The sequence below is a fragment of the Carlito syrichta genome, unplaced genomic scaffold, assembly GCF_000164805.1.
Source record: "Carlito syrichta isolate Samal-C Ts95f unplaced genomic scaffold, Tarsius_syrichta-2.0.1 Scaffold309725, whole genome shotgun sequence".
Lineage (NCBI taxonomy): Eukaryota > Metazoa > Chordata > Mammalia > Primates > Tarsiidae > Carlito > Carlito syrichta.
This window is the reverse complement of record NW_007253821.1, coordinates 290,942-310,168: the sequence shown is the minus strand read 5'-3', so window position 1 is coordinate 310,168 and position 19,227 is coordinate 290,942. Positions and strand designations below refer to the sequence as shown.

The window sequence follows — 19,227 nt, the reverse complement described above, 5'->3', positions numbered from 1 at the left end:
TGTCTGGGCGACAGAGTGAGACTCCAACTCAAAAAAAGAGAGAGAGAGAGAGAGAGAGAGAACCCCAAGGTTTCTAAATTCAAAGGTTTATTATACATTATAAGCCAGAGAGCTCAAAGACAAAATAAAACACAGGTTCTGGAGGCTGAATCCATTTTTAAGGTATATCTTTGCACCAGGTAAAATGAGTGGATTATGGAACGTGCTAACTGCCTTAAGGCAATCTAAATATTGAGGGGGACACACTATGAGTCAGAGAATAAAAGTTAAACAAGTAGCAAATGGAGGTCATAAGACCAATTGGGAGACATTGCTTCGATATTCTCAACTATACTAGTGTACAGATGGGCATGACATCCTTCAGATTAATCCTATGAAATTATTTCCAACACCTCCACCATATCATCATACTGATTACACTAACTCAGGCCTTATTGGCTCTCCCACTTGCTAGTACAACAGCCCCTAATTCCTCCTCTTTACTGTTACCAGAGCATTTTTTTTTCTAAAAATGAAGATCTAATTACATATATCTCTCTTTTCATGGCTCCCTCACTGCCTATAGAGAAAATTAAAATTCCCTAGCCTAGACAGCTATTTACAATTTGGACTCACACAGCTTTTTTTGAGGTGTATCTCCTACCACTCACCTACTGACTTTTACACTTTGGCTTTGCTCATATTTGTACTTTTTGTCTGAAATTACTTTCTCGGCATACTCACCTGTATAACCCCAATTTATCTTCCAAGGCCCTTCCTGAAAACTCCAACTCCTAAATTGCTCCTCCACAATATTCTTGTATTGCTTTTAATATACTATGACTTTTCTATTTTATTATATCATCAACTCATTTATCTATATTCTCTGATAGAATGCTGAGTTCCACGTAAGCAAAAACTTTGTCTTATTCATCTTTTCTCTTTAGTTTGGTACAGAGTAGATGTGAATGAATGCTTGAATAGATTAATCAAAGAAGATATGAATTATAAATACAGACTACTATCTTGATTCGTGAAAGGACAGAGCCCAAAATGGAGTTTCTCTGGCCTCCTTGAGCTTATATATGAAAATAATCCTTTCCTGGAATCCTGGGCAAGTCATTGGACATTGAGATTAACATCTCCTAAGAATTTGTCTTTCTGCTACCAGCCCTGCCCTTCTCATCTTTCCCAATCTAATTTCTGTGCAATTCATTGCCATACTCGCAGCACCAGCCCACTGACCTAACAATTTTGAATTCCCCATTAAAAATTAAGCCCAAGTTCACTCTTACTTCATCCAAGAAGTCTTCTCCAACTGCTTTAGACCACATTGAAATGGCATATTGAAAAGAAAGGAATTTCTTACAGTCATTAGGACACATTTCAGCATTTAAATACTCTACTTCACCGGTGTTAACTCTACCCACCCAAACAGGTGACAAGGGTAACTAAGTAACAGAGAGTTCTTGTAATTCTCTACATTCTCTACAATACTTGGGTATATAGTCCCCATAACACTTGGGCCAAGTCTTATTCAAAGAAGGTTCTGATAAATACGATAGATTGGGATTGGCAAATTTTTCCTGTAAAAGGATAGATTACATATATTTTAAGCTTGGCAAGTTACAAGGTCTGTGTTGCAACTGTTCAACTCTGCCATTGTAGGGCAAAAGCAGTCACAGATAATATATAAACAAAATAGCAAAGCTGTGTTACAATCAACCTTTATTTATGGATATCAAAATTTGGATATCATGTAATTTTCATGTGTCATGAAATAGGATTCTAGTTTTGATTTTTTCCCCAACCATTTAAAAACATGAAAAACATTTCTAGTTAGCAGACAGCAGAAAACCAAAAAGCAGGCTGGATTTGGCCCACAAGTTACAGTCTGCCAATTCTTGCTTTACAGGGATGCATTTAACTACACAAGACAATTCTGCAGTCATATTCCCAACCAAAACATTAACACACATATCGAAATACCTTCGTTCAGCACGTTCTTTCTTCTTTAAGGCAACATCCAAATCCTGCAACTGTTCCTCTAATTTTTCACACAGGAGTTTCTAAAAAAGCAAAATAGATGAGTGTCATTTTTAACACCTTACCACAATCTCGTATCATGTGCATGTGAAGCTCCTGAGTATTATGCTCTGAGAGTTGAACAATTAAGCTTTTCTTGTGTTTAAATAAATAAAGAGGTGCCTCAGCATCCATTCAACAGAAGATGAACACAGCATCTTTGAAATAAAGCATACATTAAAGAAACTTTTATCTGTGCCTAACCTGCTGGCAATAACCAAATGTCTAAAATAGCATTTGGTTCAGTGTATACATGTAACAGATTATAATTTTTTAAAAAATTCCCCCTGTAGTTCCAGCTATTTGGAAGGCTGAAGCGGAAGGATCGCCAGAGCCCAGCAGGACAAGGTTGCGGTAGCCGGGAGCGGCCACTCCACTCCAGTCTGGGCGACAGAGTGAGACTCCAACTCAAAAAAAAAAGAAAATTCCCATGACATTTTCAAAGGAGGTTACATGTATAATAAAATGTAATGATGCCAATAACTTTTTTTATAAATATAGGGAAAAGACCGAGCTTGTTGGCTCAGCCTGTAATCCCAGCACTTTGGAAGTCCGAGGCAAGACGACTGTCTGAGCCCACAGGTTCGAGACCAGCCCGGGCAACTTGGCAAGACCTCGTCTCTACAATAAATCAAAAAATAGCTGGGCATGGTAGCACACGCCTGTAGTTATGGCTAGTTGAAAGGCTGAGGTGGAAGGATCACCGGAGCCCAGCAGGTTGAGGCTGTGGTGGCTGGGAGTATGCCACTGCACTCCAGCCTGGTGACAGAGTGAGACTCCCACTCAAAAAAAAAAAAAAAGGACAGGGAAAAAAATGCATGAAACAATACCACATGGTTACTGGGTCAAAATAGAGTTGAAATGTAATTAATAAAAGTTATACTAAGCCATACAAGTCCACTTCACTGAAAAAGGAACAAAGTCCAACATTTTAAAAAATTATTTTAAAAATTTTTTAGAGACAGGGTCTTACTATGTTGCCCAGGCTGGTCTCAAAGTCCTGATCTCAGGCAATCCTCTCGCCTCAGCATCCTGAGTAGCTCTGCACTCAGATTAGACCATCACTTTAAGGCTTACACTAGGTTTGTGAGAGAAAAGTACCCAACGGCTATAGGAGCACAGAACTATCCTGCTCTTCAGCTTCAAAGGAAATTCGTCTGAATTAAGATAGAAGAGAAAGATAATCCATGTTTCTCTTAACCCTGATAACATCACATTTAAAACTTCTGACAGAGAGAAGATAGGTAAAAATTAAAAAAAAAAGGAAAAAACAAAGGGATAAACAGCAGGAAAAAAACTTATTTTTTCCTTTCTATAAATCAAAAATTGGTGCTTTTTGAGCTTATAAAAATGCAAGAAAAAATAGATCATAGTTTTACAAAAATTAGAGAACTTCTGAGAATTGTTTTGGAAAAAAAGAAACATTTAGAATATAATAATAAAAGGTAGTGTTCTAGGCAGAGCATGGTGACTCATGCCTGTAATCCTAGCACTTTGGGAAGCTGAAATATTAAGATCACATGAAGCCAGGAGTTCAAGACCTTTTCTTAAATTTTTGCTCAGGCTGGAGTGCAGTAGCATGATCCCGGTTCATCACAGCCTTGACCTCCTAGACTCAGAAGGTCACAGTCCTTCTACCTCAGCCCCTGAATAGCTGGGACTACAACCACACGCAACCATGCCTGTCTAATTTTTAAAATTTTTGTTTCCTTTTCTTAAAAAATTAAAAGGTAAAGGTAGAAATCTAAACAGGGATAAATACTATCTATTCACAAATTCTTTGAAGATTAAAGATTTTCAGTAGCTATTAAAAAGTATTAATAAATATAAAGTCAAAGACTTAAAAACAGATGTGGGCTGGTTCATACATGTTGGCAGGGGGGGCAGAACCATTCTCCATCAGGGATGATCATCAGAGGAGGGCGAAGGCAGGCAGTGTGGTATCCACTGTCACAAGAGTCACACAGAAGAATCTGCAATAAATGACATTAATGTCAACCTAACTATGACTAAAACTTAATGATTAATGTTAAAGACATTTCAATATTTCTTTTTTTTTTTTTTTTGAGTTGGAGTCTCACTCTGTCGCCCAGACTGGAGTGCAGTGGCCGCTCCCGGCCACCGTAGCCTCGACCTGCTGGGCTCAGGCGATCCTTCCGCCTCAGCCTTCCGAGTAGCCGGAATTACAGGCATGCGCTACCACGCCCGGCTGATTTTTTGATTTATTGTAGAGATGAGGTCTCGCTGCCCAGGCGGGTCTCGAACCCGCGGGCTCAGGCAATCCACTCACCTCAGCCTCCCAAAGGCGCGGGATTACAGGCTGAGCCACCGAGCCCGGCTCAATATTTCTTAAAAGTACACTGCAAAGCACTCAAGTTGCATAAAGCTAATAAAAATGTTCTGATAATTAGTGATCTAATATGTTGATTTTTAAAAAATTAAAAAACAAAAACAAACAAAAAACCCTAAAACATGTTAAGCTATACAATTTAGTGAAAAATAATAAGTCCTTTCTGACCTGTATTAGAATCATTTTCATTCAGTGTATAGCCACAAGGGCTATAATAACATACTCTTTATAACCAAGTTTTAAAGCTCAAGTATTATAACTACCTTACCATACGTAAAATTTTAGTAATACAAGAAATTTCCTTTTTAAACAGCATTTCAATTACCAATCTGCAAGAAACACTCATGGTTCTTTTTATTATGCAAATTCAGCAAGAAAGTGACTGAGGTACAGAAAAGGAATATAACTAAATATAGAATCAACAAGTTCTAATACAAAGTAATGACATCAATTAGTTTTAGAGTTATTTTATTGCTATTTAAGATGACCAAATCTCTAAAACTTAACATGGTATATATTCATAGATGTTTAACTTAAGAAAAAACTTATTTTCAAATAATTTTAAATTTACAGAAGAGCTGCAAAGATAGAACAGAGAGTTCTCATATGTCCTTCATCCACCTTCCAATAATGCTAACATTTTATATAACTATGGTACATTTATCAAAACTAAGAAATTAGCATCAATATAATACTACAAACTACAGATTTTATTCAGATTTCAAAAGTTTTTCCACTAATGTCCTTTTTCTGAATCTAAACCCTTTTAGTCATGTCTCGTTAGTTTCCTGATCTGTAATAGTTTCTAGATCTTTCTTGGTATTCCATGACTGATAGTTTGAAGAATACCAGTCAGATATTTTTTGCAGACCGTCCCTGAATATGAGTTTTCTCATGACTGGAGTGGGGTTCGGAGTTTTAGAGAAGAACACCAAAGAGGTGAAGTGCCCTGCTCATCGCATAATATCGGGGGGGGGGTACATGGTATCAATATCACTTACTGGTATTAACTTTGATCATTTGGCTAAAATAGTTTCTGTTGGTTTTCTCTAATGTAAAGTTATTACTTTTCATTTTCCATTTGAAAGTGATAAGCACAGCCCACACTCAAGGGGAGAGGAATTAACTTTTTTAGAGGTGTAAGTATCAAAAAACTTGTAGACATACTCAGTGGCTCAGCCTGTAATCCCGCGCCTTTGGGAGGCTGAGGTGAGTGGATTGCCTTAGCCCGCACGTTCGGGACCCGCCTGGGCAGCGAGACCTCATCTCTACAATAAATCAAAAAATCAGCCGGGCGTGGTAGTGCATGCCTATAATTCTGGCTACTTGGAAGGCTGAGGTGGAAGGATCGCTGGAGCCCAGCAGGTCGAGGTTGCGGTGGCCGAGAGTGGCCACTGCACTCCAGTCTGGGTGACAGAGTGAAACTCCAACTCAAAAAAAAAAAAGAAATTAAAATCACTACAGTAACGTAAACACTTTGGGGAGATACACTGAAGCTACGCAAATATCTATTCTTTCCTTAAAGTTTTGCCCACTAGTTTTAGAGTTCACTGGTGATCTTGCTTGCAACAATTATTACTGTGGCGCTCTGACGGCGACTTTCCATTTCCCTCATGCATCCTACGTTTGTTATTTGGAATTCTCCTGTAAAGAAAATATGTTCCTTCACCCCTCCCCACCCGTTTGTTTATTCAATCATTTTTATCAGTATGGACTAATGAATCTTTAATTAATTCTTTGGGTTACAATCTAAAACTAACACTATTTAATTTTTTTTTTGAGTTGGAATCTCACTCTGTTACCCAGACTAGAGTGCAGTGGCTGCTCCCAGCCACCGCAGCCTTGACCGGCTAGGCTCCAGTGATCCTTTCGCCTCAGCCTTCCAAGTAGCTGGAACTACAGGCGCGCGCTACCACGCCCAGCTCATTTTTTGATTTATTGTAGAGATGAGGTCTTGCCAAGTTGCCCAGGCGGGTCTCGAACCCACTGGCTCAGGCAATCCACTCACCTCAGCCTCCCAAAGGCACAGGATTACAGGCTGAGCCACCGAGCCCGGCAACACTATTTAATTTGTTGTTGGAATTGTTCCAGCCATGAACAGACACAGTCAGTCATTTCTCCAAGAAGGCCTAGTTCCTTTACTAGAGAATGGAATTTAGAAACCAAGATTTGGGTGCTCTGAGTGCTCATTTCTACTGGATACCACCACTTCTAAGCTCTTTCAGAGGATAGAGCTAAGAAATATATGAGGGGAGAAGGACCCAAAAAACCCCACCAGAATTATCTTTTAGAGTGTGGGTCTCTTATAGTTTTTATCTGTAAGTTTTGAAAAGGTTGTATCATGATTTATGGAAGAAATGTCCCAAGTTGTGGCAAACAGGTGACTGGGACTTCCACAATGATAATGTACCTACTCACACTGTGCTGAGTGTTCAGCAGTTTTTGACCAAAAACGGCATGACCCCCAAGCCTCACCATCCCTATTCACCCAATCTCACTCCAAGTGACTTTTTTTTGTTTCCCTGGATGAAAAAAGTCCTCAAAAGGAAACTTTTGCTGATGTGGAAGAGTTGAAACAAAAAATGGCAGAAGAACTAAAACACATTAAAATTGATAAGATAAAAATGGTTTTAAGTGGCAGAAAAAAATGTCCTGATAGGTATATTGCATTAAATAGAGAGCACTTTGAAGGTGACTAAGTTTAAACATGTAAGAATAAATATACAAATTTTTATAAATAAATTTTGGAGTGTTTTGGATCCCCTCATATGTATGTACATATATAAATATTTCTCTACCTATAATAAAGTTGACATGAGTTCATACTCATACTAATATATACACTACTAATCCAGCATCAGGGATTTCATTCTAGTCTTTGGCCTCGCTTACAGTGAGGGCGCTGACTCCCATTACCTGTATTTTACTTATTTACTCAACCCTAGCATACGCAGTTTCCAACATCATTCTCAGTATAATTTCTGTTCATTCCATTTTACTTACTTCCTCACACTCCTTTGTGTGAGCCTTGATGATCATGAAATGCTTAGAAGCATCTTCTCAGCATAATTTCAATATCTATTCTTCTCAGAGCTAAAGTCATTTTCCGGTTCTAAGTTACATCTTTTACTTGAGCTGTGTCAGAAACCAGTGGGATATGATAAACTTTACTGAAGGATTTAGTTTCCAGATATGATTTTAACAGTAAAAAAGAAATGAGTAAGTAAATAAGAACTTTTTTTCTTTGAGTTGGAGTCTCACTCTGTCTCCCAGGCTGGAGTGCAGTGGCATGCTCACGACGACCCCAGCGTTGGCTAGGCTCCAGTGATTCTTCTGCCTCCGCCTTACAAGTAGCCAGAACTACAGGTGCATGCTACCATGTGGCTAATTTTTTATTTATTGTAGAGACAAGGTTTCGCCAAGTTGCCCAGGCTGGTCTCGAACCCACGGGCTCAGGCAATCCACTCGCCTTGGCCTCCTAAAGTGCTGGGATTACTGGCTGAGTCACCAAACCTGGCCGAGAACTAACTTTGACCTACCACATAATATGTATCAGAAACTATGCTAGGCAACTTTACATAGTTTTTAACACTCCTCAGGAGTATATGGTGAGTCCTATTTTGCAATGAAGAAATCAAGATACAGAGAAGATACCAACTAATGAGTGGAAAAGCAGGATCTGAATCCATGGTGTCTGGCCCATGCTTTTCCCATCATACAACATCACCTGCTTTCTAGGGAAAAAGAGCCTGGATAGCCACTTATAAGTTTTCCAAGTTTTAGAGCATCTCAAAATATTTCTGGCTTACACAATTCTACCCATGTGGAAGCACCTTTCTTTACACTGTATTTTATTAAATAGTCAGAGCATGCCTTTAAAGACAAATCTATTCAAAAGTACAGAGAATTAAGTATAACAAGACTATTTCCTCAAAGGACTCACTTCTGTATGAACTGCAAATACATAGATAGATATATATGATTCTCCTGTTTAGGTCACCTTTGAAGAACTTACTTCCTGGTTAAGAAAGCTCCATATAAATCAGGAAGCATTCTTTTGAATATATCTGTTCTATAATTTATTTTCCTAAAAAACTTTTTTAACTGCCCATTTTTATAATTTCAAAGTCCTACTAGGCTACTACTTGACTTAAATGTTTTCACAGGAAGGCAGTAAGATCTACAGGCCTAATTTACTTACAGCTAGCACTTTAGAAATATCACAATAAAATTATTTGTTTATGAGACAGGATCACGGTATGTTGTCCAAGCTGGACTCAAACTCCTGGACTCAAATCCTCCCACCTCAGCCTCCTGAGTGTCTAGGACTGCAGAGTACACCACCACATCCAGCAGAAATACCATTATAAAGTAATTTGGAAAAAACGAAGAAATATGAAAAAAAATTGATTATAAGTACATGAATAGATTCATTAGTTTGTGAAATGACATGAAGGCATATCCTTATTAATTAGAAAAAATGTCCATATATAAGCCAGGCAGAATGAAAGCAGGATCCTGACTCCTTGGCCTCCCTATAATTGGGTTATTTGAGAAACAGAAATAAAAATTATATTGTAGCATACAAGCTCTCTTTTTTAATAAAAAATTGAAATTGCAGTCAAACCCAGAAGAGTTAGGTTGCTTCAGGAAACACAGTATACTTGCAATATGAATATCATACATTTACATTAGGTACATACCAATTCAGGATGGTTTGGAAGGCCACATTTTTTGCATGGTTCATCATCATCTGCCAGGACGGCTTCCTCACTTTCCTTTTCTTCTTCTTCTTCTGAAGCTGCAGATGATTTTTCACTGTCAGACGCTTCACTTTCATCATTGCTGGAGTATTTCCACCTGCCACGTGTTCGAGAACCAGTCCATCGAACTTTTCCTTTGGGTTTTACCTTGTATAAAATAAAAAATTGGGATAATTTGATATAAGAATGTCTTTCTAAAAAAATCTTTTCCTTATCACATGTTCACTATAGACTATTTAGTCAATAAAAAGAAAAAATAAAATTTTTTGTAGTCTCATCACCAGATATACCTACTATTAAATTTTGGCATATATTTCCATTATTTTTTCTACATTTCTAGTTTTCTTAAAAAATGGAATTATAACAAACATTCTGTCTTACATTTCTCCTAGTCATAAAATATTCTCCTAACATTGCTATAAATGTCTTCACACAGCTGTATTTATCTAATCCTCTACTAGACATTTAGGTAGTTGTTTCCCATTTTTTCACTTTTATCAACAATGCACTGTATCCTTATAAATAAAAATTTTTACACACATCTCTGTGGTTAGGATAAATTCCTTGAAGAGGATTCTGGGTCAAAGGTCATGTGTGTTTTAAATACTCTGAAAGAGAATGATAACTATATTCTCTCATATTGTTATATAAAATTTTAAATCCTGTATTCGAGATGAACTTAAAATTTTTAATTGGGTCAGAACTGTTTACAAAAATCTTGACATATTTACAAATATAGAGTATTCAGATAATAAGTTTATAATGTGAATAATAGTTTTTAATTTTAATTTTAATTTTTGAGACAAAGTCCCACGCTGCTGCCCAGGCTGGAGTATAGTGGCATGATCCCAGCTCACCATAGCCTTGACCGCCTAAAGCAATCCTTCCACTTTAGCTTCTCAAGTAGCTGGAACTACAGGTATTTGCCACCATGGCTGGTTAATTCTTCTATTTTTTTGTAGAGACGAGATCTTGCTATGTTATATTTGCCCAGGGTAGTCTTCAACTCTTGGGCTCAAGTGATTCTCCCACCTTGGCCTCCCAAAGTGCTGGGATTACAGGCATGAGCCACCCTGCTCAGCCATTAACATCATTTTGTTGCCTAGTTTTGTAACTCTTTAACTCATATTTTAGTTTATTCCTACACTACAGATCTTCAGCAAAGAAAAACATAATTTTAACAACAAAAAAGAAGAAGCTTTTTAAAACATAAAGAGTAAAAAAATCAGTATTTTAGGGAATACAGGATCACTTACAATAAAGAATAATCTGATCATTTAAATAAGTTAAAAACAAAAGCAGCACTTTTAATTGTGACAAACTCCCAAAAACTAGTTGAAAACTTATAAAAGATTTTGCTTAAAATAAAGAGGGTCAGAGAAAAGAGAATTCTGACTTTTTGGACTAACGATTACAATGGGGGAAAATAGGCACTCTCCTACATACTAGTAATAACATGGCAATAACAGGGCCTTTTGGAAGAATGATGTCACAATACCTATCAAAACTTAAAATACACATGCCCCTTGACCCAGCAATTCCAATTCTAGGAGTCTATTCTAAAGAAATACTCACTCATGTCCGAAAGGATCTTCAATGCAGCATTGCCTGTAATAGTGAAAATTGGAAACAACCTAAATGTCAATCAATAAGGGAATGCTTAAATAAACTGAGGTATAGCCACACTATGGAATACTGTGTGGCCATTAATAAACAAAAGGTAGACTACATCTACCAACACAGAAAGAGTTCAGAGATACACTGGTAAGTGAAAAACTCATAGGAAAATGAACATATTTGATCCAACTTATTTTTTAAATAAATGAGTAAATGTTCATGAATGTATACATGAAGGCATGGAAAAAGGACTGGAAAAATGTACCTGACAAGGAAAGAGTTCAGAGATACACTGGTAAGTGAAAAACTCATAGAAAAATGAACATATTTGATCCAATTTATTTTTTAAACGAATGAGTAAATGTTCATGAATGTATACATGAAGGCATGGAAAAAGGACTGGAAAAATGTACCCCAAATTGTTAATAATGGTAATGGAAAATTTTCATTTTATAATTCTACAGGTTGGGTATTACTTGAATAGTTTATAAAGAAAATATATTCCTATAGTATCTGTAACTTTCTTTAAAATGTTAAAAGACAGTAAGAGTATAAAGTCTGAAATTTAATATGTGAAAATAACTACTGAGAAAAGATATCTCAGATAAAGGAACATACATTAATTTTCAGTTGTGTAATTTTTAGCCAAGATCAAAAAGCTATTAACGATTAGAGACAAATATTTTTAATTAAAAATTAAAATTCAGAGTAGGAGAAAACATTTTACCTTGCTTACTTTAGAATTTGTATCCTTCTCCAACTTTTTCAAGTTTTCTTTTTTGTCAATTTTTGGCAAAGTTGTTGGCTCTTCTTCCACTTCATCTTCTCCTTCTCCCCTTTTTTTATCAGCTTTCTGATCTCTAATCTCAGCTACTTTTGCTGTGGGTCTAGATATTCTTGGAGACCTCCTTAAAGTACGACCCACATTTGTTTTCTCTTCTTCCTTTTCTGATTTTTCTTGCTTGTTTTCTGGTTCTAGAATTTTGGGGGGAGAATCTGGCTTCTTTTTCCGACTGGATATCCTAATTGTTAATTTGATACCCTCTTTCTGCCTTTCAGAGGTTATCTCTGTATTTTCTGAGGCAGTGGCTTCTTCTTCAGGAATCAACTTATATTTAAATTTGTTTTTCTGCATAGAACCCTTTGTCTCAGAAGAGTCTTCTATGCCTGAGGTCTGGGCATCGTCCAGATTATCCATTTCTACCTTCACGGATTCAGAATCCTCTTTAAGGATTTCTGTTTCTACTTTTTTCACAGACTGACCTTCAACAGAACCTGTGCTCTGACATTCTACCACTTCCTTTTCTGAGGGAAGTTTCTCACAGTGGTCAGTCGTATTAGATGGTGAAGTGTCATCTGCTTCAGCAGAGTCAAGTTGTTCTGACTCTATAGTATTCTTTGGAACTTCTTCTGGTATTGGACTCAATCTTTGTATGTCCTTATCAAGAAAAGTTTTTTTGGACTTCTCTAACTTTTCAAGACATTCTACGACTGGTGGGCGCTTATCCTTTTTACTTTTAGGAGACTTCTCTTCAACTTTCATGGCACAGGACTCAGTGGTAGATAAAGCAGCTTTTAAAGAGAGATCTTTTGTCATCTCAGAAGACTCAAGAGAAGTTTCCATTTCCAGAGGACAAGGTTCCTCTATCTGCCTTTTGTGACTCTGGGTCTCTATGACTGATACTGAATTATCTGCATCTTTCCCTAAAGGGACCATTTCTCTCTCAAGCTCACCTACTTTCATACTCATTATGACAGAATTTAAGGACTCTGCTCCATTTCCCTCCATGATGACATTTCTGTCCTTAGAGGGGCTATAGCTATCTTCCTTTGTATCATAAAACTTTGTCTCTATTTGTTCTGTCTTAAAATTTGGAGTTACTCTTTCATCACTAACTTCTCCATTTACCAGTTGTTTTCCTTCATGGCCCATAGTAGTGATGGTAGAGACTCTTTTACAAGTCTCTTCCTCTTGTCTTATTTCATCTTTCAAAAACTCTTTTGTTGGAGTAACTGATTTACATAAAGGTCCTTTGACTGGACTATCAAAATCATCACTCAGTTTAATTTCTCGTTTTTTTAGTGGTATCTTGGCTTGTTGGTCATTTTTAAGTTTCTCGGTTTCTTCAGTAGATTTCTCAGTAATTTCTTGAGAAGATTTAACATTGCCACCAAATTCCATCCTCTCAGGCTCCTGTGCCACTAGTTTCTCCATGCTACCCTTGATATCTTTAGGATCTGCTCTATATTCCTTTACTTCAACTTTAATGGGTTTGACATTTTCCTTGAATGAATCACTTTCTTCTTTGATAATCTTTTTTTCCTCACTTTCTGGCAAAGATTTTTCCAGTTTCACTATGACTGGCATTTTCACAAGTTCCTTTTCATCTTCTTTTTCTATTTTCACAATAGTTTCTTCTAGAACATTGCCTGTAGAACGGTTTTCTGAATCTTTTGTCCTCTCTTCACCTTTCTTCTTTTCATTTTCCTTCTGTTCCTCTAAAAATCAGAAAAAGTTTACTTACATGAATAGAAGCCTGAAAGGTTATAAGATATAAGACTTATATAATATATATTTCCATTTGAAGTTTCTATCTTAAAAGAGGTAGCTTTTGTCATTAAATATTTGATCCCTAGAAAATGAAATCTGAGAATGAAGGAAATTAAAATACTTTAAAGCTCAACTTCTTTTTTTTCTTATAAAGATTTGGGGTACAATTCAGGGTTAGGTATAAAAAGGTTGATTATGCGAGTACCCCTCCCTCCCCTAGCAGTTTCCCTCATCTGCCAATCCCACCATCTCTCCCCTGACAGTTTCCCACTACTGCCAATTACTTTCTTATAGTCTTATAATAATTGCTCAAGGTTCATTTAAAGCTCAATTTCTAGACACCAAAAAACTTATTTAGAAAGACTCATGTTTCCACTTTTTACTTCCGTGTCCTCAATGGAACGCCAATATTTACGCAGTTCAAATCATTTATTCAAGCTTAAGAGATGGCTCAAAAACATGAAACAGAAAATACTACATAAAACATTTCCAAAGATCTTATTTGTTTAATAAACCAACAACTGTTCTTTTTCCCAAGTCACTGAGCACTTCCTATTACTGAAGTAACATGAGCACTGCAGTGGGAAAATGAAAACTACAGAAAGAAAAAAAGTCTACAATTCTATTACCCAGAGACAACAACTCTTAATATTTTAAGTTATTAATCCTCTAGTCTTCTAGATTTCTCAGTAGGTTAAAATCATGTTGTCTTCATTCATTCACTGAAACATTAGCACTCTCTAACGATGTTAAATGCTTTTTGTAAACAGTGAACTTAGTGCTTCTGTAACATTACTGAACATTTCAGAAGCTAGTATAATACAAAGAAATGATTTAGATTTATCTGTTAATTCCTCTTTATATCTTAATGGCTATATATTTTCAACTCTTATGGAGTATCTAGTACTACTGTAGATTCAAACATAACAAAACCACACTTGGTAACTAGAATAATCTCTGAATGGGATTACAGACACTGTACTAATTTTACCTACATTTTTCATCCCTTATCCTTGCTACCAAAAAACTTCAATTCTAATCAAAGCCTTACCATGATATACACTTCCTTCTAAAAATTTGCACAGATTTGTCTCAAGCTGATAAACAAGAGTTATGGTATGTTTAATAAGAGTATAAATGGGATGGACAGAAGATAAGGTAGGGCATGGCTTTAAAATGAAACTTTCATATTTCATTAAAAGTGAATATTTTCAGGCAACCCCCTTGGGTCCCCTCCCACCGTGGAAGCTTTTCTGTCCTTTCAATAAATCCTGCTTTTTTAAAAAAAAAAGTGAATATTTTCATTACAAACCATTTCTTTTTTGTCCAATAATGTTGCAAATAAAAAACTCAAGAACCATTCAGAGCCTCAGGCTAAAGTAATTGGATCAATATTACTTGTCTTTCTTTACAATGTCAATGCTATAAAGTAGGCTGCAAAAAAATTTACAGAGATGACCGTGACTATCTAATTTGTATGTCCTTCCCTTTCCCACTGATTAAATAGGTTTAGTAAATTCTCATGTATTAAGATTTGGGAATCAGGAAATCTAATAAAATGAATATCCTGGTTAACAATTAAAATACAGGTTGGGCGCAGTGGTTCACGCCTATAATCCCAGCACTTTGGGAGGCGGAGGCAAGAGGACTGCCTGAGCCCAGGGTTTGGAGACCAGCCTGGGCAACTTGGCAAGACCTCGTATCTACAATAAATCAAAAAATTAGCTGGACATAGTAACACGTATCTGTGGTTCCAGCTACTTGGAAAGTTGAGGGGGAAAGATCACCCGAGCCCAGGAAGTAGAGGTTGTGGTGGCCGTGAGCATGTTACTGCACTCCAGCCTGGATGACAGAGTGACTTCGACTCAAAAAAAAAAAGATAGTAATCTGTGACCAGTCTCAGATTACTATCTTTAAAAATAACTTCAACCTGGTATTTCTCTATTTTATGGTTCAGAAAGGATCTCATCATGACCCATATCCAAGGTAAAATAACATTATGTTTTCATTTTGGATTAACTGATTTTGATGTAACATGGCAAAATGAAACGTGAAATGACATTAGATTCAAGACTCCCGGGTTCACTCTGCCTAATTAAGCTAAGGCCAATCATTCCACTCATGCTTTGGATCTCATATCCTCCAGCCTATTCAGAAAGGGTTTTAAGCAGAGTGTTATCATCTTGCTTGCTTTAATGAGACTCACTGGTTGAAATGAAAACAGATTAAAGAGAACAAAAGATAGAAACAAGAATAGTTAAGGGATTACTGTAAGAGAATCATTAATAAAAGCTCTCCAAGGTCATCCCACTTTATTTAGATGAAAACCCAAAACTCTTCATAAACCACAAGATCCTATGCAATCTGCATGCCCCTCTAACCCCATCTCCCCAGCCTTACCTGTCAGACCTCATTTTCTCCTGTATTACTATACTCCCTATTCATTCTGCTTCATCTGCATTGCTCACCTAGCATTTCCATAGCAAACTTATTCCATAAATGAGTCAGATAGCTATTTTAATAGCTTAAAATGGTTATTACTGTGCCAAACAGTCTGTCACAACTACTGAACTCTATCACTGTAGTGTGAAGGTAGTCATTAACACTTAGATATTAAATGAGTAAATAAGATTTAACTAACAAAACAAATGGCAGGTCAGATTTGGCCTGTATGTCCTAGTCCGTCAATCTTTGCTATAACAATATTAACTAGGCTTGTTCCCACTTCAGGATCTTATGCTTGTTTTTGGGGAGTTTAAAAATCTTTTCCCTCAGGTACCATGACTGGAGGTATCTATTCACGTGCTAACTTTCCCTCTTTTTTTTTTTTTTTGAGTCGGAATCTCGCTCTGTCACCCAGGCTGGAGTGCAGTGGCACACTCACAGCCACCATAGCCTCAGCCCCCTGGGCTCAGGGGATCCTTCCCCCTCAGTCTTTTAAGTAGCTGGAACCACAGGTGTACTCCACATGTCCAGATAATTTTTGGGTTTCTTGTAGAGACGAGGTCTTGCCAAGTTGTTTAGGCCGGTCTCAAACCTCTGGGCTCAGGCAATCTTTTCACCTCTGCCTCCCTAAGTGCTGGGATTACAGGCATGAACCACCGCACCTGGCAAGTGCTACTTTTTCAATGAGTCATTTTCCAGCACCTCAATCTAAAATTACATCCCATTCTCTTTCCCCAAATTATTTTCCTTCCATAGTTCCTTATCACCACATATATACTATACCTACTACATATTTTATTTACTAATCTTGTTTATTATCTGACATATAATGATATATATGCTCCATGATGGGAAAAACTTGATTTTGTTCACAACTGTATTCCCAGTACTGAAAATAGTGCATGATAGACAGTGCATATTCAATAAATCTTTGTTGATTGAAATGAGTCAGTAAAATATTACATGTGAAATATCACATATGTCTAAGAGAGGAGTATATGAGGGGGGACCCAAAAAAACCTGGAATTATCTTTTGGAGGGCGAATCCCTTATAGTACACATGGAATTTGTTTCTTGATAGGCATATTGCATCAAATGGAGAGTACTTTGAAGGTTACTGAAATTTAAACATGTAAGAATGAATACACAATTTTTTATAAATAAATTCCGCTTTTTTTGGATCCCCCGTATTCCTGCAATTAAAGTTTGCTTGCCAAATAAACTTTTCATAATTTTGAAAATGTTGACAGACTTTACAGTTTCCAAAAGTGGCCCCCAAAATTGAAATTATCATTTGATATTACCCCAATGCACATAATGGAAAATTATACAAGTTACCTACACTAAGGCATTAATGTTAACATTTCAATACATGGTACAGGAATCTGAATTGGTGCCAATTCTTTTGTATTTTAAAGTTTCATGGTACATATTTGGCAAAGGTATCATGAATTTTTAAATTATTAAATATAGCAAAATAAAGAAAATCATACAAAATAAATGCAGTTTAATACATTAGAAGGCAAACATGAAAAAGAAACTTATTAGCAACCCCAAAGGCCTTACACATGCCTTTTCTCTTTTTTGAGTTGGAGTCTCACTCACTCCTGCCCAAGCTGGACTCAGGCAGTCCTTCCGCCTCAGCCTTCCAAGTAGCTGGAACCACAGATGCCATTACCACGCCCAGCTAATTTTTTATTTATTATAGAGATGAGGTCTCGCCAAGTTGCCCAGGCTGTTCTCGAACGCGTGGGCTCAGGCAATCCCCTCACCTCAGCCTCCCAAAGTGCTAGAATTACAGGCTTGAGCCAACTACGCCTGGCCTCACATACCATTTTAAATAATAATTCTCTTCTTCCCTACCACACCAACTATTAACCTAACCTCTCTTTAGTTTTTAAAAAATTTACTTTTATGGTAAAGTTCATACATACAAAAGGAAGACTAAGTACTGGATACTTTTATTTATTTTTTATTTATTTTATTTTATTTTTTTGGAGTTGGAGTCTCACTCTGTCACCCAGACTGGAGTGCAGTGGCTGCTCCCGGCCACCATAGCCTCGCCTACTGGGCTCCGGTGATCCTTCTGCCTAAGCCTTCCAAGTAGCTGGAATTACAGGCGCACGCTACCACGCCCAGCTAATTTTTGATTTATTGTAGAGATGAGGTCTTCCAAGTTGCCCAGGCAGGTCTCGAACCCGCGGGCTCAGGCAATCCACACACCTCAGCCTCCCAAAGGCGTGGGATTACAGGCTGAGCCACGGAGCCCGGCCTGGATACTTTTATTTAACAGTTTTGAAAGTAATAATTTGGTTCTCACTGGCATTCTCTAAAGATAACCAATTTTTATTTTAGTATCACTATGAATAAATTTAAAACATATTCATTGTTTTAATCCATTACAGTTGTTATTCTCATTTATGCTTAAATTGGCCTATCTTTAGGAGTAGAAACCTCTTTAGTTGTTCTTGAATCTTTCTGACATGCCTTCATAACTTCCTTACTACCTGGAATGACAAGATGTTTCCCAGTTCATCGTGTCCCAGAAATGAAATCAATCATTTTTAAAATTTTTCAACTGGATTAGTTTAGAGGAAAATTATTATTTTGAGATCACAATCTGGGTACTAAGCATGCAGTGTTCCTGGGTTGACCATGGTTTCTAGGTTTTTTCAGTGACAGGGTTAGGAAATACACACACACACACATTTTTTACTAAAAAATTCATGAGCTCACACTGATACTTCCGGTGTTTTATTAACCTTTTCTATCTTACATATTATTTCTTTTTCCCATACTAAGAATCTTGGATTTCAAGGATGCCACAGATAATACATTTGGAAGATCACAGTTACCGGTTTTTCTCACAATATATATGAAACATCTTCAGAATAACCATACTCCCACCATCACCAATGTGATTAATACAAAGCTTGAAAGTTTTTATACCTACTCTTCTCATTCCCTCTCCTTTTTCTTAAACTTGTAAGACTAAAGATATAACATCAACATTGTCAAAATACATAACTATTTAAGATTACACTTTCTTCCAGGTATCCTTCATTTAGATTTAGCTACATATTTAATGCTCACCAAATATTATTTTTTACTATTTTGTTTTCAAATACTTTTAGACATAAATGTTACAAAAATAGTTAAAGGAGTACACTCTCATCCTACTATTCCTAATGCTAAACCTTTAGTACTATGATCAAAACCAGAAAATTAACATTGGTAAAATACTATTAAAAAGATTTTAGCTGGGCTCGGTGGCTCAGCCTGTAATCCCGCGCCTTTGGGAGGCTGAGGTGAGTGGATTGCCTGAGCTCGCGGGTTCGAGACCCGCCTGGGCAGCGAGACTTCATCTCTACAATAAATCAAAAAATCAGCCGGGCGTGGTAGCACATGCCTGTAATTCCGGCTACTTGGAAGGCTGA

The 19,227-nt window shown here is 36.9% G+C and overlaps 1 protein-coding gene across 1 annotated transcript in view; it reads right to left on the bottom strand.

Moving 5' to 3' along the window:
* RSF1 (remodeling and spacing factor 1) overlaps window positions 1-19,227 on the bottom strand; it is a gene marked incomplete at its 3' end in the record, with an annotated part of 136,526 nt that overhangs the window by 23,235 nt on the left and 94,064 nt on the right. Inside the window, exons 6-9 of the mRNA XM_021717396.1 lie at window positions 11,531-13,293; window positions 9,118-9,324; window positions 3,933-4,037; window positions 1,969-2,048 (exon numbers count right to left, since the gene is read on the bottom strand). Of these exons, the coding sequence (XP_021573071.1) occupies window positions 1,969-2,048; window positions 3,933-4,037; window positions 9,118-9,324; window positions 11,531-13,293 (2,155 nt within the window). The remainder of the gene's footprint in view (window positions 1-1,968; window positions 2,049-3,932; window positions 4,038-9,117; window positions 9,325-11,530; window positions 13,294-19,227) is intronic.